Source organism: Balaenoptera acutorostrata, chromosome 3, assembly GCF_949987535.1.
Source record: "Balaenoptera acutorostrata chromosome 3, mBalAcu1.1, whole genome shotgun sequence".
Lineage (NCBI taxonomy): Eukaryota > Metazoa > Chordata > Mammalia > Artiodactyla > Balaenopteridae > Balaenoptera > Balaenoptera acutorostrata.
The window spans coordinates 144152073-144173926 of NC_080066.1; the positions used below are offsets into that span (position 1 = coordinate 144152073).

Consider the following 21854-nt stretch of genomic DNA (forward strand, 5'->3'; position numbering starts at 1 on the left):
CCAGACGCCCCAGGTCCTCGAGTGGTCCAGGTCCTTTCGGGACTCCACTGTCTCATGCTGCCACCCAGATGCCCTCAGAGCTCTTCTTCATCTGGCAGAAGCTTACTCATCATTCAAGACTCAGCTAAAACTTCACCTCCTTTAAAGCTGCCGGATCCCCCAGGTGGCACTTGCTACTCCCTCTTCTGTCAGCAGAGTTTATGTGTACTCCTGTACCAGCACTTGAGGCACTGCTTTGTGGATAATCTGTTGCTATAACTATTTTTTTAGTTATTATTTTGTTATTATTATTATTACTTTTTTTGGCCGTACTGTGTGCCTTGTGGGATTTTAGTTCCCTGACCAGGGATTGAACCTGGGCAGTGAGAGTGCGGAGTCCTAACCACTGGACTGCCAGGGAATTCCCCAGATATGACTATTTTTCCTTCTAGAATTCTGTTCCTCAAAGACAGGGACAGTGTCTTATTCCTTTCAGTATCCCTAGGGCCTAGCATCATGCTCGGAAGTGTTGAGTGATTCCCAGACTGGAGGCTGTCTTGCCCTCTCATATGGCTCCAACACCACCCTCTACTTCCTTTTGTTATTATTATTATTATTATTTTTTCTGGCTGCACCATGGCATGCGGGATCTTAGTTCCCCAGCCGTGGATTGAACCCGTGCCCACTGCAGTGGAAGCGCGGAGTCTTAACCACTGGACCAGCAGGGAAGTCCCTGCTTCCTTTTGTTATTGATGTGCTTGTCTTGTTTCTCCTGATAGAATACCAGCTCTCGGGAGCGGGCTCTATGGGTGATTCATCTTTGTGTCACCCACAAGGCTGCAATGTCCTTGTGCAAAGTAGATGCTTGAATATATTGTCCAGTGAATTCTGAAGCTCATGACTTGGGAAGGTCCAGTAGTGTTAATCCCTAAATGAGCGGTAGACCCTGTGGTACAGATGGCTCACTGCCCTGCTCCCTATCGTCCAGCGGGTTAGGAGCAGAGCTAGCGCTGGTTTTGAGCCGTGCTGGCTGGAGTCCCAGGGCTGTTCATACACATTCTGCTGCTTTCCCCTCTTTGATATTCCCTGTGACTTAGGAAATGGGGCTTTCCCCAGTACCTTATGTCTTTGTTACATGCTGGCTCTCCCATATGTCCACCCTGGAGAAGGATTGTGTTTTTTCTTTAAAACCCAAGGACCAGTGTCAAGGATGGTTTCTACCGATCACTTCTTTGTGCTTTTGTGCTGCCTCACATCACCTTCAATTCTGTTCCTCCTCAGGCCTGTTGTCCCCCATGGCTTTGTTCCTCTCCAGCTCCTAGCTGAACATGCCGGTCTCTACCTGTGGAACCCTGAGGAATGTGCCCTGCCTGCCACAGCAAAGGATTGTGACTCATTCATACTTCGTTTTCTGGTTTGACCTTCTGTGGGGCACAGATATCAGACTTTTTCCTTTCCAGCCGAATTGCTTTATGTTTGCCCTTATGATATCATGGTCCGAATATATGTTGGGATCGTAGATGATGGATGATTGGTGGGGTGAGTGTGGAGTGGGGAGGGGAGGGTTAGGTCATGCTGGTTCACCAGGTTTAACCCATATCTTTATTATTGATTTGAGATGTAGGTCACCTTTTCTAGGCACACATCAGAAAAATCTCTTGTCCTGGTGCTGTGGAGCAGATAGTAATTCATCCATCCTCCTCGTCGCTACCCTTTATGGAGGGTTTACTGTGTGTCAGTTGTACAAATTGCTCTACTTGTATCATCTCAATCTTGGAGACCAGTGAGGTTGGTAGTATTGCTGTGCTCATTTTACAGGTGAGGAACTTGAAGCTTGGTCAGGTCAAGTGACCTGCCCAAGGCCACACACAGCCAGCAAAACAGAGGAGCTGGGGTTCAAACCACGTCTGCCTGACTCCAATGCCTGTGAATCCGTTTAGTGCATTTAACCTCTGCTCTGTGGACTCCCACGTACTCACGTACTTGCTCATTCTCTCCTTCTCTTCTGACAACTCAGCTCTAGTGGGCCCCTCTGTTGCCACTTGCTTCCAGCTGAGATTCTCCAATGCCTTTGAACCTGTTGCAATAGTAAGTGCTGCAACTCTTGAAAGTGTGGTTCAAGCCAAGAGGACTCAAAAGAAGCAGCCCCTATAGTGGGCATAGGGGGGCAACTAGATGGCTAATTTGTAGCGCTGGGTCCCTGAATTTTGCTGATAAGGAGGGGTGGTCCTGTGAGCCTTTTTGACCTAGAGATGAGAGAGGTAGGGCCTCTGGGAACACTGGAGGTGTCTGATTTCTAGCATAGCCTTTAGCTCCTCCATCTTCTGGGGATATTCTGTCTGTCATTTTCCTGCTTAGTTACAAGTTGTGCTGGGAGCAAGCTGACCTACCCTGGCTGTGAGCAACAACAATTTCTAATCAACAGTAATTATTCTCATTTGCCTTCAGTACGTGTTTCTGTGAAACCTCCTGGTGGACTGCTTTTCCTGGGGTATTTGTAGGGCCATTTTATTGTAGTCCCTTCTCCAAACTGCAAAGTGGTCCCTTGGCCACTTTCCCCTTCTCCCAGTTTTTGTGGCTGGTCACTTAATATGTGGCATGGCAGGGCAGCTGTACCCCTGCTCCAGTCCCTTGTCTGGGGCGTAGGGTACGGGACTGCTGGGGTGAATGAGCAGTCACTGCTCCTGTGTGCCTCTTGGTGGGTCGGAAACTTGCTGGCAGTGACTAACGTGGAAACTCATTAGACTAGGAGGAACTGGGTCAGGTCTTGACTTTGACTACTGTTTATCTTTCACCTGACTGTGGGAGTGCTCTAGGCACAATCCCGCAGGAATTTATTGAGCACCTAGTGTGTGCATTGCCTTCTGGGGGGTGAAAGAAGGCCCAGCCCACTGGGTTTTATTATCTAGTCTGGAAGGAAAACTTGCACATAAGAACCCCCTAGGACCAGTGCTTTATGTGATACTCAGACTCATTAGAGTTCAAAGAAGTGCATGTGTATTAGTGTCCCATGGCTGCTGTAACAAACTGCAAACTTAGTGGCTTAAAACAGCACATATTTATTATCTTATAGTTCTAGAGGTCAGACGTCAGTCTGGGCCTGCATGGCTATGTTCCTTCTGGAGGTTCCAGGGAAAAATTTGTTCTCTTGTCCTTTCCAGCTTACTGAGGACGCCTAGATCTTTTGACTTGGGGTCCCTTTTCTCCATCTACAAAGCCAGCAGCCTAGCATCTACCAAACTCTCACTCTCTGTCCCTCTGCTTTTGCTGTCACATCAGCTTCTGACTCCTGCTGCCTCCCTCTCATAAGGACCCTTGTGATTACATCAGACCTACCCACATAATCTAGGACAATCTTCCCCATCTCAAGATCCTTAACTTGATCACATCTGCAAAGTCTCATTTGCCATATAAGGTAACGTGCATAGGCTCCTTATATCCAGGGATTAGGATGTGGATATTCTTGGGGGAGAAGCATTATTCAGTCTGCAACAGTGCGTGTGTTGGATGGGTTGGGGAGACCTTTCTGAGGGAGATGATTTGACCAAATTTGTGTAGGGAGAGAATGTCTGGGACACCTTCCAGGTTTGAGAAGCAACATGAGCAGCTGTTGAGCTTATGGGTGGTGGGGACAGTGAGGTGTGGGTGGTGGGGACAGTGAGGTGTGGGTGGTGGGGACAGTGAGGTGTGGGTCAGTGGTCCTCCCACTGAAACGAGATGCCAGGGGCTTTCCTTTCCTTCCAAGGCTAGGCCGAGGGAGTTTTTTGGACTTCAGTCTGTATGTCCAGACTCCCTCCCAGAATTCAGGTGGGAAGGCTGCATTGGCAACCAGAGCCTTTCCTTCCTAGCAGCTGGCTCAGCCACACTTGGTGGCCCCTGCTATTCCTCGGTGGTGGGAAAAGGAATTCACGAGGGAAAAGGAATTTGAGCCAGCTGGCCTGGGTTTGGGTGGCCCAGAAACCCTGGTCACACTGTTCGCACAGCCTCCGTGGCAGTCACGTTGCTCACATTGAACACAGTCCGTCCCTAGGGAGCCTTTCCTTGTCCTCCCTTAGGGTGCTTAGGGTCCCTGAGTCTCTGGGGAGGGACAGGAGGGTCAGAAGGAGAGGGGCAAAGGCCAGACCCTCTCAGGGATCCTCCCCATCCTCAGGAAAGCCTCGATGATGTGGTGAGAGGTGTCCTCAGCTGGTATGACCTCACCCAGCTCTGCTCACCATCTGCTGGCCGGGGGAGCCGTAGGAACAGACCCGAGAGAGCCCAGCTTCTGTGGGGACAGCGCTGGGCAGCAGCGTGTCTGGAGTGGTGCTGAGCTGGGGGGGGTGGGGGTGGGTGTGTGTGTGTGTGTGTGTGTGTGTGTGTGTGTGTGTGTAGAACACAGCTGGGCTCAGGATCTCAGGGTGAGATCTCTGTGGAAGTTCACCTTGCTCCCGCCTTGTTTGTCTGGAAAACCTGTGGCTTTTCTCTGTTGCTTCCTTCTGGTGCCTCTCTGAGCAGATCCGGACAGTGCAGTTGAGGGGTTAGGGGGAAAGGCAAAGGCCTGTGGCTGCCCGTTTGGAGAGCCTTTGGAATATCTAGCAGGTGTCGGTAGTTGGGAGATGAAAGAAGGTCAGGAAGGAGGGTCGCGCAGCGTGCAGCCCCCCAAGGAGGGAAGGACTTGGCCCGCTTGCCGGTACCCGCTGACTCCCTGGACTTTGGAGCAGCTGCCTTTGGGGGAGACCCCTCTCGGTTCCCGCCCGCCTCCAGAGCAGGTGTGGCGCTCCGCCTCTCGGGTGTGGGGCAAAGCGGGGTAGGTGAAAGGATGACGTCAGCCGCCTCCGCACCTGGACCCAGCCTCTCCGAACCAAAATGTTTTCTGGGCCGTCTCCAGAGCGCCGGCCTGCACAGCCTCCTCCCTGTCTCCTGCCTTCTCAGCCCACTAGACCCCGAGGGAGGGCCGGAAGGGAGTGTTGCTGAGTCCTGGGGACTCCCTAGGACCAGAGAAGCAGAGGTTCTCCAGAAGGTTCCAGGTGAGTTCCCCTCTGGGACCGTTCTTTCTGAAGCTGGCGGTGGGCTCAGGGAGCAGGGTCCTACTGCCTTAGTGACAAGAGGCCTGAAGACAGAACCTGGGGGCTATGGTGGGGTTTGGATGGTCACTTTTTTCTTTTGGAGGCAGGAGGCTAGATCAGATCTGGGGCACGGTGCTGAGGCCTCGCAGGGAGGAGGGGGATGTGGGACTTGGCTCCGGTCAGCTGTGCTGGGAATCCAAGGGGCCTGCTGCAGCCTGCTTGCGTTCCTGCCCGGGGATGTTCAGGGAAGGTCCCCGTTGGTGGAGCCAATAACCTGGAGAGGTGTGGGTGGAGGAAGGGTGTGGATTAAACTTAGAAAAAGTTAAAAAAAAAAAAAAAAAAAAAGGAAACTGATCTCCCTTCCTCTCCTGCGCTGCGACCCTTAAAGGTGCATGTCTCAGCAGCTTATTGGGCCCATCAGAAAGATTTTACGAGACCCTATCAAAGAGAGCTTCCCAGGTGTAGGAGATACAGTGTTTTCTAGAAGACTGACTCACTGACTGATGATTGACTGGATTGATTTGTGTTGAAAGATAGAAGAGGTCACTGCGGAGCGATACTTAGGGAACTGGAGACTAGTGTGACAGAATGGGGTGGGCGTGGACATCTGACTTGGGGTTTGGCTGCTGTCTGTTAACTTTCTCTAGGCGCCCACTGCCCCAGCGGACAGTGTCTTCCAAGATGAGTTTGAAGACCTGAGTTCTAATCTTTGGGGCTATGGGGTGATGCTCCGTGGAGAGGAAGGAAAGATTGCCTCCGCCCAGGAACACGTGGGCCGGTGCTTCTGCCGTCTCTGTGGGAGCCTGAACTACACACACAGTAATGGTTGGATTGGGCTTTTAGGACCAGAGTGCACTCACATTAGGTGTGATGTCTCTTTTCCCTCTCTATCAAATGGTGTCTGCTAACAGTGCCACTTAGACTCTGCCTTGTCTGCTCTCACTGCCCCATTTGCTGTTCATCCCTCCCTTTCTGGGTCTCTGTGTTCTTTTCCAGCGAGTCCTCCTGCCCAGGAGACAGAGAGAGAGAGCCTCGTGATCCTAGGTCTCCTGGTCACTGTAGGGCTTCTGTTATCATCCGAGCAGTTACAGTCCGATCCCGATGCCCTCGTGCTTCTTCCCCTCTCCGTGACCTGCAGTCCTTTGACCTGGAATCTGTATTTTTCTACATTGTTCCAAGGAAAGGGTAAATGGGCAAATGTCACATAGTAGGAGGTCTAGAAATAGCCTTAAGGAATCTTAACTCTCTCTCTTTTTTTTACCTCCATTGGCCTTTGTGGGATAAGTGAAATGTCATGTTAAAAGCCCTGACCTTTATGTCTTAATATGTCCCCCGTGGCTTATGCTGAGGCAAAGCCACGGCATCCAGGGCTGTGACTAATCCTTTGCTGTGGTTCTAGCTGGTGTGAAATCCATCAGGGAGGCAGCCAGCAGCGGGCAGGGGCAGGAGAGCATGCACACTGAAGCCTGAGTGCCTGAGTCCAAATCCAGGCTCTACTGCATGCTACTTCTGTGGCCTCAGTTTCTGCATCTGTAAAATGGGGATAATAATAGTACTGACCTCATAGAAATGTTATGAGATTAAAAGGTCTTGTTATGTCTACAGCACTTGGAACATTTTTAGCTGTTAGTCATTATGCTTTCTTTTAACCCCAGGAGGATTTGAGCATGGACACTACTTTGAAAACATGAGCTTGGTTTGCAGGCAGATGTCTGTGTGCAACCAGAGAAAATTTCTCCAAGTAGAAAAGATGTTTTAGTTCCTGGGCTTTTGAAGTGTGCTTATGTTGCACCCTATGGCAACGGGGCCCCTAAAGAGTGACCCTCAGAAGGTACCCTTTAGAGATAAATCTCCCTGAGAGTGTGTGTGTGTGTGTGTGTGTGTGTGTGTGTGTGTGTGTGTTGGGGGGGGGCTGTGACTAATCCTTCACTTTAAGGCCGCGACCTGGCCAGCTGTGAAATCCATTAGGGACTTGGGCCTTTTCCGTTTAGCATCCCCATAGGGGCTGACTGATCCCAGGTTTGATCTGGGAAAGGTCTTAGGCCGTTAAGTCCCTACCCCATTGTTCTAGCTGGGATTGACAGGCCTGGGGGGCTGAGGGGGAGAAGGGGTGGAGGGGCTGGGGTGTGCCTGACAGTGCATGTGCTTTGAAGGACAGCAGAGTCCCACAGGGCTGGGCTTAAGGGCTGAGGCGGAGTTTGGGTCTTTGTCTCTCTTTGTGCTGAAATGACACGCCGCTGGTGGGTAGAAATGACTAGCTGGTTAATCTTAAAGGCTCTTTTGAGGAGGTAGGAAAAAGCAGCGGTGCTGCATTTCCCAAGGGGCTCTCCTCTGAGATGCTCAGTTTCACCAAGATGATCCTGTTAATTAATCCTTTCAATGCACCTGGAGGGAGGGAGAACGCTGGACTGGCCCCAGTGCTGCCACTGTGTCCTCATCTGCAAAATGAGAGGCTCACATAGAGCACCTCGGAGGTGACCCCGTCCCCCAGCTGAGACATGCAGTGGGAAATTGCTGTGCTTGAGAGGGTCCTTGCTGGGCTAGCGTGCATGGCAAACAGGTCTCAACGCTCCTGACTTTAGCTCAGTAGTAGTACATTATCCATTTGCCAGATCACCTTTTAAGGCCCCTGCCCTTAGGTCATTTATAGCCTAGGGCAGGGGGTCTCACACAGTGAGTGCTACAATAGGGGTACCCCTGGGGTGCTGTAAGAGTACATAGAAGGGGCCCCCAGGTTTGGTTTCTGGGGATGTATGGGGGGTGGCTTCTGAGACCCAAGGGTTGGTATAAGTGACACAGGTTGGGGGGCCATATGGCATGGGGTGGATGGGGAGGAAGTAATGGCCAGGCAGAGAGAACATTTGCCAAAGCCAGAGCCCAGGGGTGCTGGCACAGGTAGGGACACTGGTTCCAGGTCGGGGCACAGGCACAGAAAACCAGGGGGCAAATTCAAGGCTGCCAGAGTGATGGTACCTTCTAGACCCTTCTCCTCATAGCTCTAGCCTGCGATCTAGTAGCTTCTGATCCTTAGAACTAGGGGTGGAAGTCTTTGGGGCAGTAGAGGTGAGAGGGATGCTCTAGAACATTTTTCCTGTGAAAACAGCAATCAAATGAACATTCTGGAATCTGGTGTTGGTAAGCTCTGGTGCTCTGGGATGGGGTTGGAGCGTCCTTGACCTTCCCAAAGCCCACAGCCACCACCCCACCTCCACAGACTTGCTGCTCCAGGCTGGCCTACCTGTGAGCCACAACATCTGCTTAGGGAATAAAGTCCACCTGAGGCTATGTTTGCCTTACCTGGGAGCAGTTTCCTGCTTGCTGTGCTGCCCTGATCTAGATCTAGCTGTGCTGAAGGGAACTTAGGGAGACTCATCCGTGGCTCAGCCCTGGGGAATTTCCTGTGCCCCTGGAGCCAGGGTGAGTCAGGGACCTGTACAAGGGGCTGGAGCTGGGGGCAGGGGCGGTAATGTGGGTTCAGCCTTTGTATCATCTCCTCTGCCTTCTCCGTCAGTATCCAGAAGGTTTCAGGTTCATGGTGAAGCCCCTGGTGGCCCCAGAGATTTTGCAATCCTGGGGAGCATCTTACCCTCTGGCACGTCGACTGTTAAGAGCCGGATCCTTGACAGGTGGACACTTGGGAAGTGCTTTTTGACAACTGCCATTATTATCACTGTTTTGATGGTTTATGGAGCCGTTGCTCTGTGCTGGGCACCAGGCTCAGAGCTGTACATCCAGCAGGTCACTGCATCTTCGGGGGCACAGCCCCGGGGTAGGTGGCAAGGAGCTGAGGCTCTGGGAAGCTCGGTACTTTGCTGGAGCAGAGGCCCTGGGCTTCGGATTCCATCACAAGGCACCCCGGACTGCTGCTCTGGCAGAGATGCCCTCTCTGCTTTTCTGGGGCCTCAGCTTTCTGAGCCCTTTATTGTTACTGGATGTGGTCCACCTTTCGTCCACCGTGGGAAAGACTGAGGTGGAGCTGTTGCAGTCAGGCAGGAATGTGGCTTGGGTATCCTTGCAGATGCTCATACAGTCTGAAGGCAGGGACCTCCTTGAGATTCAGAGCTGTTGCTTTTATAATTGTGGTAAAATACACATAACATAAAATTCTCATTTTTAAGTGTTCAGAGGTATTAAGTACATTCCCATTGTTGTGCATCCATCGCCGCCATCCATCCGTAGAACTTTCATTATCTTGCAAAACTGAAACCCTGTATCCCTTAAACAGTAACTCCCCATTCCCTCCTCCCTCAGCCCCTGGCAGCCACCCTTTTGCTTTCTGTTTCTGCAAGGATTCCAGAGGTTTGCCCTTTGTCTGTCCCGCCCAGAACCTCCCCGGAGCGCCCCCACCAGGCAGCAATGCCAGAATGCCCGTCTCTGCCTCGCTCCACCAAGATGGCAGCCAGGAGCGGCCGGTGAGCCTGACCTCCACCACCTCCTCGTCGGGCTCCTCCCGTGACAGCCGCGGGACCATGGAGGAGCCCAGCGGCTCCGAGGCTTCGGCCGAGAACGGGGCGGGCTCCCCGCGCGGCCGGCGTCTCCCCAACAGCAACAACTCCAGCAGCTGGCGGAGCATGAGGGGGCCCCTGTCCCCTTTCAACAGCCGGGCGTCGGTGGCGCCTGCGCACAAGCTCAGCTACGTGGGTCGAGTAGTGCGGGAAATCGTGGAAACGGAGCGCACGTACGTGCAGGACCTGCGCAGCATCGTGGAGGTGAGGCTCGCCCCTCGCCCCCCGCGGGGCTTTGGAGCTAAGGTTGGGAGGGGACCCCCCTCTCCTTTGCGGCTGGGGCTGGCCTCTGGCTTCGGGTGGCCCAGATCTCGCGCATAAACCTACTTCCATCCAGGGAAGGAAAGTTGTCCCTGACATGTTTGTCTCCAGGAGCTGCTTCCCATGGAGTAGTGGGGAGGCCTCACGGCTCTGGCCCCGGGAAGCCGCTGGCTGCTCACGCTGCCTTATGACTTGGGGTCCGATCAGTAGCTTGGGCCAGCAGAACTTCCTGCAGATGCTCGGGGCGTACGCACCCTTGATAGGGAGCTGCGACAACTGTGCTTAGCGGAGACTGAACCGCAGTGAAGAAACTGGCTCTGGACCCCACCCAGCCCACGCCCAGATTCCTGCCCTGTTGTTTCCTGCTTACGGGGTCTTGGGCACCTGCGTAAACCACCCCCACAGCCCCCAGCCTCAGGTTCCTCATCCATAAATTGAAGATGCAGGGCCTCTCAGGGCCATGTACGTGTGTTTCACACTGGGAGGCACACTGGAGGAGGTGACTGTGTGAGGGAGCTCTCTGCCCTTCGGAGGGAGGTGTATTCATTTCCTAGGCCTGCCTAGCAGACAACCACAAACTGTGGCTTAAGGCGCATTAGTTTATCCTGTCCTAGTTTATGAGGCCAGAAGTCAAAAATCAAGATGCTGGCAGGGTTGGTTCCTTCCAGAAGCTCTGAGGGGGGGAGCGCGTTCCAGGGCTCTCTCCTAGCTCCCGGAGGTTGCTGGCAATCCTTGGTGTTCCTTGGCCTGTAGATGTATCACCCCAATTTCCGCCTCCGTCTTCACATGACCTTCTCTGTGTCTCTCTGTGTTCTCCTCTTATAAGGGCACCAGTCACTGAATTTAGGACCCACCCTACATCCAGTATGGTATCATCTCAAGGTCCTTAATCGTTACATCTGCAAAGACCCTATTTCCAAATAAGGTCACATTCTGAGGTTCCAAGTGGATATTAATTTTGAGGGGGAACTCTCCAACCCAGTACAGTAGGTGATGTCTGTGGAATTGTGTCATAGCTGTAACATGCAGTACAGAAATGAGATGTGGCTGGGGGAGGAGAGGGAAGACGGGAAGGGACAGGATCGTGCCTGGGGGGCTGGGCCCTGACGCCTCACTCCACGCAGGACTACCTCTTGAGGATCATTGACACGCCTGGGCTGCTGAACCCGGAGCAAGTCAGTGCCCTCTTTGGGAACATAGAAAGCATCTACGCACTGAACAGGTATGGAGCGGGCCTGACACGCACCATGTTCTGCCTGTGAGGCCCATCTCAGGGCCTAGGGAGGAGCCCCGGATGTCCCTGGTCTCATGGGCTGTGACACGTGGGCCAGGGTCTGATCTCTGAGGGTGGGGAAGGGTGGTCCATCCCTGTACAGTGGTATAGTTAGCTCCCTGCAGGAGAGAGGGCCTGTGGGACCGTGTGCCCTGGGGCTGATGTGCTTCCTGTCAGACAGGGGAGCTCATTTGAGGCCGTGTTCATGTTGGGTCCAGCCTGGGCCAGCGCCCCTCAGAGGACTGCTGAACCCTTGCACGTGATGCTCTCCCCCCTGTCCCTTCGTGGCCCCTTTGTCCCTCTCATCTTGGTCCCCCAGTGCAGATGTCTTCGTTTCTTCTCCACCTTCCCACTGATTCCGTGGGAAGTCGGGGCTCCCTGGAGGTGATCTGACCCATTAGGGGAACACACAAGCCAGGCAAGGCACGATGAGGGAGGCCGAGCGAGGGGCTGCTTCAGGGCAAAGGGGCTCCACGAAGATCACACATGAGTGGCTCCCGGGGCTCCCAGACTCCCCAGAGAGAGGGCACTGGTCCGGAGAAGCAGAGCTTGTGGGGACAGCATTGATAGGACAGGAGGAACCTTACCCCAGGTGCCTTAAGATGGGCAGAGGGACTTCCTGCTGGGCAAGCTGGGAGGGCAGACAGAGGCGAGACTTAGGCCGGGGGAGGGGGCGGGGGGGGGTTGGGCAAAGAGGAGCACAGGAGGGGAAGGCAGGGTGAGCACTGGGGTTTCCTGTAGAGCCCCCATTTAAGAACAAGCAGTGCTGGGAGACTCGCCCTGTCTCTCCCCTTTCCTGAATCCTTCTGAACTGGGGGCCTTGGTTTCTTTGCGAGTTCCCCCTCTCTCCTTCCCCCTTTAATGTCTGCTTTTGTGTGTTTGACCCCTGCCTGCAGAGGAGCTGTGTCCCCTCCCGAGGTGGGTACTGGTGTCCCTTCTCCCTCTACTGCTTGTGGAGCGCATGGCTCTTTTTTGTCCCCCACCTTTGCAGGGGTGCTGGATACTTTCTGTGTTGGCTGCCCCGGGCAGGGCTCGCTGACACCAGGGCTGGCGTGTGTGTGGGCACCAGGAGGGTGGGGAGGGGGTGTAGTGGTGACTGGAGGCTGCGAGCGGTCCGGGGTCTGACGACCATTCTCCCGTTACCCAGCCAGCTACTCAGAGACCTGGACAGCTGCAATAGTGACCCGGTGGCTGTGGCCAGCTGCTTTGTGGAAAGGGTAAGAGGGGCGGGGTCCTTGCCGCCATCCTGCCTTGCTGGGGGCCTCTCTCCACGGGAAGTGCTGAGTGCCCGGCCTCAGATAGGAAGGGCATTTGGGGTGGAGCCGGGGGCTGCTGGGTGGATGGCATGTCCAAGACAGATGGGTACAGAGATGGATCTGCAGATGCTCAGCGAGAGTGTGCTCTGGAGGCCAGGGGCATGTGTCTGATACACCCAGGTTTATAGTCAAATGGGAGTCTCCCTGAAATTACTATTTTTGGTCTTTCTTTAGAGCCAAGAGTTTGATATCTACACCCAGTATTGCAACAACTACCCCAAGTGAGTAATTAGGGTGGAGAGGGGAAGCAGAGCCATTTGGCGAGTCCAGAGCACCCCACCTCCCCACTCAGGCCTTCCCCTGGTGATGGCCCCTTCCTCCACTCCCAGCTCAGTGGCCGCCCTGACTGAGTGCATGCAGGACAAGCAGCAGGCCAAGTTCTTTCGGGACCGGCAGGAGCTGCTGCAGCACTCACTGCCCTTGGGCTCCTACCTCCTAAAGCCAGTCCAGCGCATCCTCAAGTACCACCTGCTACTCCAGGTAACCCAAGGGTCCTCCCGAGTACACAGGGGCCTGAGGAAGGGGCAGGGCCTTTGAGTCTGGGCTGCCTTGAGCCCCTGTCTCCCTCACAGGAAATCGCCAAACATTTTGATGAAGAAGAGGACGGCTTTGAGGTGGTAGAGGACGCCATTGACACCATGACTTGTGTGGCCTGGTACATCAACGACATGAAGAGGAGACATGAGCACGCAGTCCGGCTCCAGGTGCTCTGGGGCTGGTAGCTGGAGGGACAGGCAGGGGTGGGGTGGGGTTTGGAAGAGGGAGTACGAACTGAGGGGTGGTGTCAGTGAGGATGGGCTTCTCTGGGGGGAGCCCTTGGTGCAGCATGTCTCTGCAGAACCCAGGCGGCGGCTCCTGGGGCCCTGTGTGGTCCCCAGCAGGGTCTCGAGCACCCTGACCCTGGGGGTCGGGGATTCGCTGCTGCAGGAGATTCAGTCTCTGCTCATCAACTGGAAGGGGCCAGACCTGACCACCTATGGGGAGCTCGTCCTGGAGGGCACATTCCGCGTGCACCGTGTGCGCAGCGAGAAGACCTTTTTCCTCTTTGACAAAGCACTGCTCATCACCAAGAAGCGGGGAGATCACTTTGTCTACAAGGGTCACATCCCGGTAACGAGGCCACCGCCATCTCCTCTGCCCCCTTCCCACCTTCCCGACGGCCAGGCTCCACTCCGTGTCGTCTTCAGTGGGCCCCGGGTTGGTGTGGACGCAGCTCCACCCTTAAAGATTACTCTCCCTGCCTCCCCAGATGGTCTTGAGGGGCTGGGGCCCCAGGTCAGCTCCCCGCCTCGTGCTTGACTGCCCTCTCCCTCTGCCCCAGTGCTCCTCCCTGATGCTGATTGAGAGCACCAGAGAATCCCCGTGCTTCACCGTCACACACTACAAGCACAGCAAGCAGCAGTACAACATCCAGGTGAGTGGTGGGCTGGGGCGCGGCTGGGGACAGATCCCGCCCCCTCGCTCGGCGGCGCGAGCCTCAGGGTCTCCCTCTGGAAGGTAGAGGTCGTTGTGGGCACCTCTCAGGCTCGTGCTGAGGAGTCAAGGTAACCTCACAGAGCCCCCAGCACAGGCCCTCTTTTGCCTCTGCCCTCCTCGGCGGAAGCCCAGCCCGCGCTGGATGGCTTCAGGCCTGTCGTGATAACCCGCGCTCCCTCTCCCTTGGGTCCTCCCAGGCCAAAACGGTGGAGGAGAAACGGAGCTGGACTCACCACATCAAGAGGCTCATCCTGGAGAACCACCATACCACCATCCCCCAGAAGGTGAGTTCCCAGGGCTCCTGATGGGGTACAGGGAGAGGGTCCCTCAGGACCAGCTCCGGGGTCCACTGGGGCCTCACCTTCTGGACGTTGGCCCCGCTGGACAGTGGGGATCAGTTCAGCGGATGCCACGGTCCTCAGTGCCGCAAGAGTGAGTCTGGGCCGAGGCAGAAACGGCACGTAGCAAGGTAGCAACGAGGTGGGTTTCCTTTCCCTTCCAGGCCAAAGAAGCCATCTTGGAAATGGATTCCTATTGTAAGTGTACCCTTTCTGCCTGCTTTGTCCCTAATGGTGCACATCTCTGGGTCAGACCTGGGGAAGCTTTGCCTGATACTTACATTCCAGAGAGCAGGGAGGATGGGGAGGCTCCTTCTGTCAAGACTGGGGGTCCACTGCAAGACTAGGGCTCAGTGCTGCTGGTGGCTGGGACTCTGTGCCTCGTGCTCTGAGATAGAAGAGGATGGAAGATGGAAGAGGAGGGAGCTCTGGAGTCTTGTGGCCCCTGGAGCTGGGCTGGGTGGCAGAGTTGTGGTCAGGAATGGGCAGAGTCCACGCCAAGGCTGATGGTATCCCAAAGGCCTGGTTGTCTCTCTTGGGTGCAGATCCCAATCGGTACCGCCATAGCCCAGAGCGCCTGAAGAAGGCCTCCCAGGATGAGGTGTCCAGCGATGTGCACCAGGGGCGCCGGCAGTCTGGTAAGGCAGGGGCTTTGTGGGCAGAGAGGCTTCTTTTCAGGACCCTTGACCAGGTGGGGAACCTTCTGCAGCAGCATTTGGGGCTGGCTCTCACCCTCCGGAAATCCTGGGAAAGGGCAGGAGGGAGGGTAAATGGGCGTGTCTGTAGCATCCTGCCTTCCACGAGGCCCCTCTGGGCCCTTCCTGCCCACCCAGAGCTGCCCACCCAGGACAGCCCTCCTTTTCCAAGGCCCCCCTTCTTAGCTCCTCTGCGATCAAAACCTCCCTCCTTTGCCACTTAGAATACTGGGAGTCAGCCAGAGTAACGCTCAGACGTCATGGATGGTCCCCAGCCCAGTTCTGGAACAGAGCAGAGGCAGGACGTGGGGAAAATGAGTTAGATTTTAAGTGGCACCAAATCCAGACAGGAAATATTTACTTTGAGTCTCAGGGAAAAGTTCTGCTTTCCTGGGTTTTCTTTCATGACTGGGCTTGCTGCTACGTACTTGGAGGTATTGGAATGAATCGTCTATTGAAAAGAGAAAACCTTGCTTTTATTCTCGGCTCTTGTAGTGATGAATGTGTGTGTTTTCTGCCTCGGTTTTTACCCTCGCCTTCAGTGGAGGCCCAGGGATGGATTTGGCTTCCGCCAGGCACTTGTCAAACTTACACATGAGGTGGGAGTTGGGGTGAGAACCATCTCAGAGACCCCTAGAGAGAAAGATTGAGGAGTGATGGGAGATATGTCCTGACTGGGATCCCCACAGTGAGTTGGGTTTGATTGGCATGACTCACGGGTCCTCTGAACAGCTGTGTGGATTGATGTGTGGGCTCTGGTCTTCTGGAGGGTGGAGCCGAGCAGTCTTTGGAAAGCTTTTGTGTTTTCGTTTTGTTTGGTATTGCTCCTGATGGATCTCGAACCCTAGGCAAACTTGCCATGGTTGCAAAAGTTCTAAGGTGCCATGTGTTAAAAGCCCCAAATTGGCTCGCAGGGTCTTAGTTCCCCGACCAGGGATCAAACCCAGTCCCTTGGCAGTGAAAGCACGGAGTCCTAGCCACTGGACCACCAGGGAATTCCCCTCCTTTCCTTTCTTCTCCTATAATTCTCCTGTCCGACATTCCCCCTTAACTTGCCATAGCTTTGAACTGGAAGCTTCTGACACGTGGAGGTAGTCAGTAAGTGACTGTGGTGATGGTGGTAATAGTAATACTACCTGTCGTAACATCAGCTTCCAAACTGCAGCAAGCAAGGCACTCAGGAAAGGAGCCGTTTCAGAGCTGAAGTTTCGACAAGGCTGAGATTTTAGCCTGTAAACACTAAGAGTTGGGTTTTGTTTGTTTTCGTGTCTTAGTTTTAATCGTTATGAAACAGACATCTTTCTAAAACATGCTTCATACGCTTGAGCCTTTTAAAATAGAGGAGGCCGATGCAGTTGAACTTTTCCCTTTCTGGAGTCGGTGTAGCAGCATCTTCGTGGCGTGTGAACAGCTCCATTCTCCGGGGCTGCGGGGGGAGGCGGGGCTGTGGGTTGCCATAGAGACAGCTGGCATTGAGGTGTTGTGTCCATCTTTACACTGAAGAGTGCTCCTTATCAGTCTTGGCATGCTTTTCTGTAGTAGCCCTTCCTTCTTTCCTCTTCTGTTAGAAATTAATCGATTTAATGTGCGAGAAACATGTGTAAAAGCAGGCCAGTGAGTCAATGAGAGGGAGGATTCAGGCCAGTGGAAGTGCTTTAGGGCCTGCTCTCAGCCATCTACTCTGACTGCCTCTGGGCCTTTTCTGCTTCCTACTTCCAGAGAGCTGGGATGGACAGATAAGTACACTATATGGATAAGTAAGGTGTTGTCATCATTTGTCAATTATTAAATATTCTTTTATTTAAAAAAAAATTTTTTTTTTAATGCTATTCTTGTCTGCTTACATTCTTTTTTATGTATGTATGTATGTATGGCTGTGTTGGGTCTTCGTTTCTGTGCGAGGGCTTTCTCTAGTTGTGGCAAGCGGGGGCCACTCTTCATTGCGGTGCGGGGGCCACTCTTCATCGCGGTGCGCGGGCCTCTCACTATCGCGGCCTCTCGTTGCCGAGCACAGGCTCCAGACGCGCAGGCTCAGTAATTGTGGCTCACGGGCCGAGTTGCTCCGCGGCATGTGGGAATCTTCCCAGACCAGGGCTCGAACCCGCGTCCCCTGCATTGGCAGGCAGATTCTCAACCACTGCGCCACCAGGGAAGCCCCTCTTTTATTTATTATTTTATTTTTGGCTGCGTTGGGTCTTCGTTGCTGCACGCGGGCTTTCTCTAGTTGTGGCAAGTGGGGGCTACTCTTCGTTGTGGTGCGCGGGCTTTTCATGGCTTCTCATTGCAGAGCACAGGCTCTAGGCACGCGGGCTCAGTAGCTGTGGCGCACGGGCTTAGTTGCTCCGCGACATGTGGGATCTTCCTGGACCAGGGCTCGAACCCATGTCCCCTGCATTGGCAGGCGGATTCTTTTTTTCCCTACTTTATTTATTTATTTATTTATTTTTGGCTGTGTTGGGTCTTCGGTTCGTGCGAGGGCTTTCTCCAGTTGCGGCAAGCGGGGGCCACTCTTCATTGCGGTGCGGGGACCGCTCTTCATCGCGGTGCGCGGGCCTTTCACTATCGCGGCCCCTCCCGTTGCGGGGCACAGGCTCCAGACGCGCAGGCTCAGCAGCTGTGGCTCACGGGCCCAGCCGCTCCGCGGCATGTGGGATCTTCCCAGACCAGGGCTCGAACCCGTGTCCCCTGCATTAGCAGGCAGACTCTCAACCACTGCGCCACCAGGGAAGCCCGGCAGGCGGATTCTTAACCACTGTGCCACCAGGGAAGTCCGCTTATTAAATATTCTTGATTACAAGTTTTAAAATGAAAGAGAAGAGCATTTTGTATTTCTCACTTTAAAAACAATTGGATATCTACTTACCTCGATGCAGATAGAGTGTAGGTATGTGTGTGCCCATGCACATTTAGAAAAAAGGTTCTTCAGTTTGCTCTCCTGTCCAGGAATAGCTGAGAGACCTCAGTAGACTTTCCTTCTGGCTCCAAGTTTATAGTGGGCCTCCCACTGAATGCCAGTTGGTCAAGGGCAATATGGGCTAAGGGCAAGGTTCTGTAGAGAGGTTCCTTGAGACATGCCTCCCTATCTCAGGTCTGTCCCCAAAAAGGCGGGGTGCGAGGTGCTGATAGCATCAGCCTAATGAATGTGTTTTGTATTCTGTCCTCAGAGCCTGGTCAGCTCCTGTACAACTGGGCAACACTCCCCAGCAGGCAGCGAGGCTTCACGGTGCCAGGCCTTAAGGGCCATAGAAAGTCGGGTGCGACCTCTGCTTTCCAGCTGGGGTGCTGTGAAGGGGCTTGGCGTTGGGTGTAGCTAAGGCGCTGATGTGCTCCATGCAGGGAAGGAAGGTGGGGCTTGCGGTGGAGCCAGGGCCCTCAAGAGAGGCTGGTCATTCTGAAGGGGGCAGCATGGGGCTGTGGCCCTGGAGCTGAGGGCCCCGGGCTGTGTGCTAATGCAAGGATGGGGGGGCAGGGCTGCTTCTTGGCTGTGGGTCACAGCAGAGTCCCCAGGTGGGTGGGGGCAGTGGCCCGGGCCCTGTCTCCCTGTGGGCTGGTTGCGAGGGCAGCCTCCTTCAGGCCCTCGGGCCGTGGGGGCCCCCGCTGGAGTGGACTTTGAGCTGGTGATGGGCGTGTGGCGCTGTTAGCGTGGGACCAGGGCCAGGCAGGGCTGCTTCAGGCCTGCTCTGACTCTGCCTGTTCGCTTTCCTCATCAGAGCCATCCAGACATCTGCTCAGGCAACTCAGCGAGAAAGGTGAGCGAGTGAGGGGTGGACAGGCACCCCCTTTAAGGTGCGCTCCAGGGCGGGGGTGAGAGGGTGAAGCAGGCGACCAGCAGGGTGTGGGCCTCGCGGACAGTTCAGAGGGTATTCTGCCTTGTTCTTCTCTGGAAGTGGGCCTCACCCCTTGCTGTCTGGGCTCCCCCTGCACACCTTGCACCCTGTCTCTCTGCCCTTGGGTGACAGCAGGAGCGAGTGACCGTGCCATTCTGCACCCCGGGCTCCCGGTCTGTCAGTCATTCCTTTGAAAGCCCGGGAGACCTGGTGAAGGTTCTGGGAGCAGGAGCCCCTGACGCGGTCTTCCCCGGGGGCTCTGGGCCTCAGGCCTCTGTGAGGGGGCTCTTCCTCCGGGTTACTGATCTCCGCTCCCCCTCCCCCTCGCCGCTGTGCCGGGACCCGGTGGTGGCGGAGCAGCCAGAGCAGCAGGGATGAAGGTAAGGCCAGGGGCACACGGGACTGTCTGGGCAGGTTGGGGGGCACCCCATCATCTTCATTCACTCAAACACCTGTCAAGCACCTACTGTGCGCCAGGCTCTGTCATGAGGGTCACGGAGATGAATAAGCCGTGGCCCTTGCCCAGGGGACCCTTCTGTACCCTTTCCCTGGAGTGGCACCCTGGTGGTGGCCGACCCAGCCGGGATCCTCTCATTTTGCCCTCTCCCTGGGGCAGGCAGGCCTCTCTGGATCCTGAGTTCCTGACCAGACCCCAGTCCCAGCTTCCCACCTCGAGAACCCCCTGCTTCGCGTGGGAGCCTAGTGGAGACCAGGGGTTGGGTGTCTAGATGTGGCTTTCTCTGGGAAGCCTCCCCAGCCCCAGCTGCTGCAGGAGGAGGGGGGTTGCCCAGAGGCCTGTCACGAGGGGGCCTTGTGCTCTGAACAGCATGCGGGCAGTGTTGGCACGCTCCTGGACTTTGGACAGCCCCCCTGTGCTCGGGGCCTGCGGTCGGAGGCTGAAGGGGCTGCCCGGGAGGAGCAGGAGGAGGAGGAGGAGGAGGTGGTGGAGGAGGAGGAGGAGGAGGAGGAGGAAGAGCAGGCCTTTCAGGTCGCTCTGGAGGACCTGGCAGGGCGTGAAGGCAGCGAGAAGGGGGCCAGGCCAGAGCCCCCAGGCGAGGAGGAGGAGGAGGAGGAGGAGGAGGAGAGCCTGGCAGTGGCGGAGCAGGTAGCCGACTTTGCCAGCTCCCTGCTGGCCGCCCTCCACTGCTGGCACTATCGGGCCAACGCTTTACTTTTCTCCCGGGGCGCTATGGTGAGGTGTCTCTTTGATCTCCCCCTCCTCCTTGCATGCTCCCTGGCACGCGCATGCCCATCCGAGAGTCCCCTCCCCTGCCCTTCTCATCCCTCCGTCCTTGTTCCTTCCTGCCTGCCGTCAGCACTTCTTAACACCTTGCTCACTGTCACGCCCTGCTGAGCCCCTGGCATTCGTTGTTCCAGCACTGGGTGCGAACCAGCATGCTACTCAATGGGCATGACTAATGGGGCGGGGTGGGGGGCGGGGGAGAGGCCCGCACACAGGGAGCCGCATGCCTGGCAGGGATTTCTGAGTCCCCAGACCTGGCAGTTCAGGCTGACTCTGGAATGGCTCAGGTCCAACGCTGGATCTCAACGCAGCCCAGCCCCTTTGGGGCTCAGGAGGTGCTGCCAGGGTTGGGATGCAGAAGGGACCAGCTCCCCGTTGTCCTGGGAGCTGACGACTACCCTCTGCTTGCTGCAGGGGAAGGGGCGCAGGGAGCCCGAAGACCCCAAGAGCTGCAGAAGGCCCAGCAGCCAATCTCCAACCACCGCTGAGAAGTGCCTGAGCTTTGAGTCTGTGTCTTCCCTGCCGGAGGTGAGTGGCCAGCAGGCGGAAGGGGGATAGTGCAGAGGCGCCTGAGCCCAGATCTCCAGCTCTGCAGATGGGGCTTTCAGGCATGGGCTGTCCCGTTGGGCCCATGGGGACAGGGAATCCCACTCCCTAGGACTCTCGTGCCCTCAGGAAGCCTGTCTGGCCTGTGGGCATGCGGCTTGGTGACCAACAGCCACTTACTCTGAATTAGAAAAGGTGCCCCTTCCTTTGGGCAGATGCAGTCTCTGGCCAAGGGGCACAGTTATTGGAAGTGACCAGATTATAGGTCCCCTTGGCCGGGCCTCCTTGCATAGAGCATAAAGCTCTGCCCTGCTAGTGTGCCAGACATTTAAATCATGCCTGTCCCACCTGGCAAAGGAGTAAGGTGTTTATCTACTGGACACCTCCTATGTGCCTGATGTTTTATTTCTTCCTTCTGTTTCCTGACCCAGCTCTACCAGGGAGAACGAGACTCAGGTTAGGTTGACGTGCCTGACATTGCGCAGCTTCTAAGGGACAGAGCTCAGATTAGACTTGGGTCTGTGACCCAGAAGCCTGCACTCTTTTTCCTGCCACCCCACACTATCTGGGGGTTATGTGGAATGGAGTCCTTTGCTTTTGCAGAGTTACAAGGAAAAGTTCATGAGGCTTAGACCCCGGGGTGGGCCTCACAGCCAGGACATTGAGAAGCCTGGGTGACATTGGAAAAGAGTTCAGAATGGTGATGTCCAGTGATAATAGAATGTGAGCCTCATGTGTAATTTTATTTATTTATAAAATTTTTATTTATTTATTTAAAAATTTATTTATTTATTTATTTTGGCTGCGTTGGGTCTTCATTGCTGTGCGCGGGCTTTCTCTAGTTGTGGCAAGCAGGGGCTTCTCTTCGTTGCGGTGCGTGGGCTTCTCATAGCAGTGGCTTCTCTTATTGTGGAGTACGGGCTCTAGGTGCACGGGCTTCAGTAGTTGTGGCTCCCGGGCTCTAGAGCACAGGCTCAGTAGCTGTGGCGCACGGGCTTAGTTGCTCTGCAGCATGTGGGATCTTCCTGGACCAGGGCTGGAACCCATGTTCCCTGCATTGGCAGGCAGATGCCTAATCACTGCGCCACCAGGGAAGTCCCCTCATGTGTAATTTTAAATATTCTAATAGTCACACTAAAGAATTATTTAACCCAGTTTTTCCAAACTACGATCATGTCAACATGTAGTGTTTTAAAAAGCTACTAATGAGGTATTCTGTACTTTTTTGGTATGCGGTTTTTGCAACGTGGACTGGCTACATTTCAGATGCCCAGGAGCCACGTGTGGCTGGCAGCCACTGTGTTGGACGTTACAGGCCTAGCTCCTGGGCCCCACTGTGCAGATTCTAGA

At 55.0% G+C, this 21854-nt stretch overlaps 1 protein-coding gene across 5 annotated transcripts in view; it reads left to right on the forward strand.

Annotated features, from left to right (window-relative positions):
• Positions 1–21854, forward strand: part of PLEKHG3 (pleckstrin homology and RhoGEF domain containing G3) — a 42687-nt gene that overhangs the window by 16868 nt on the left and 3965 nt on the right. Inside the window, exons 2-16 of one of the 5 annotated variants that reach the window (XM_057544011.1) lie at positions 9350–9733; positions 10915–11012; positions 12211–12280; positions 12554–12600; positions 12709–12859; positions 12952–13083; positions 13307–13489; positions 13701–13793; positions 14053–14139; positions 14358–14391; positions 14739–14831; positions 18053–18142; positions 18599–18637; positions 19076–19095; positions 20373–20486. In XM_057544011.1, coding sequence (XP_057399994.1) covers positions 9389–9733; positions 10915–11012; positions 12211–12280; positions 12554–12600; positions 12709–12859; positions 12952–13083; positions 13307–13489; positions 13701–13793; positions 14053–14139; positions 14358–14391; positions 14739–14831; positions 18053–18142; positions 18599–18637; positions 19076–19095; positions 20373–20486 — 1596 coding nt within the window. In that variant the 5' untranslated portion in view covers positions 9350–9388. Of the gene's footprint in view, positions 1–9313; positions 9734–10914; positions 11013–12210; positions 12281–12553; positions 12601–12708; positions 12860–12951; positions 13084–13306; positions 13490–13700; positions 13794–14052; positions 14140–14357; positions 14392–14738; positions 14832–18052; positions 18143–18598; positions 18638–19075; positions 19096–20372; positions 20487–21854 lie in introns of all 5 variants that reach the window. The other 4 variants (XM_057544013.1, XM_057544012.1, XM_028167068.2 and 1 more) reach the window with 4 other exon arrangements.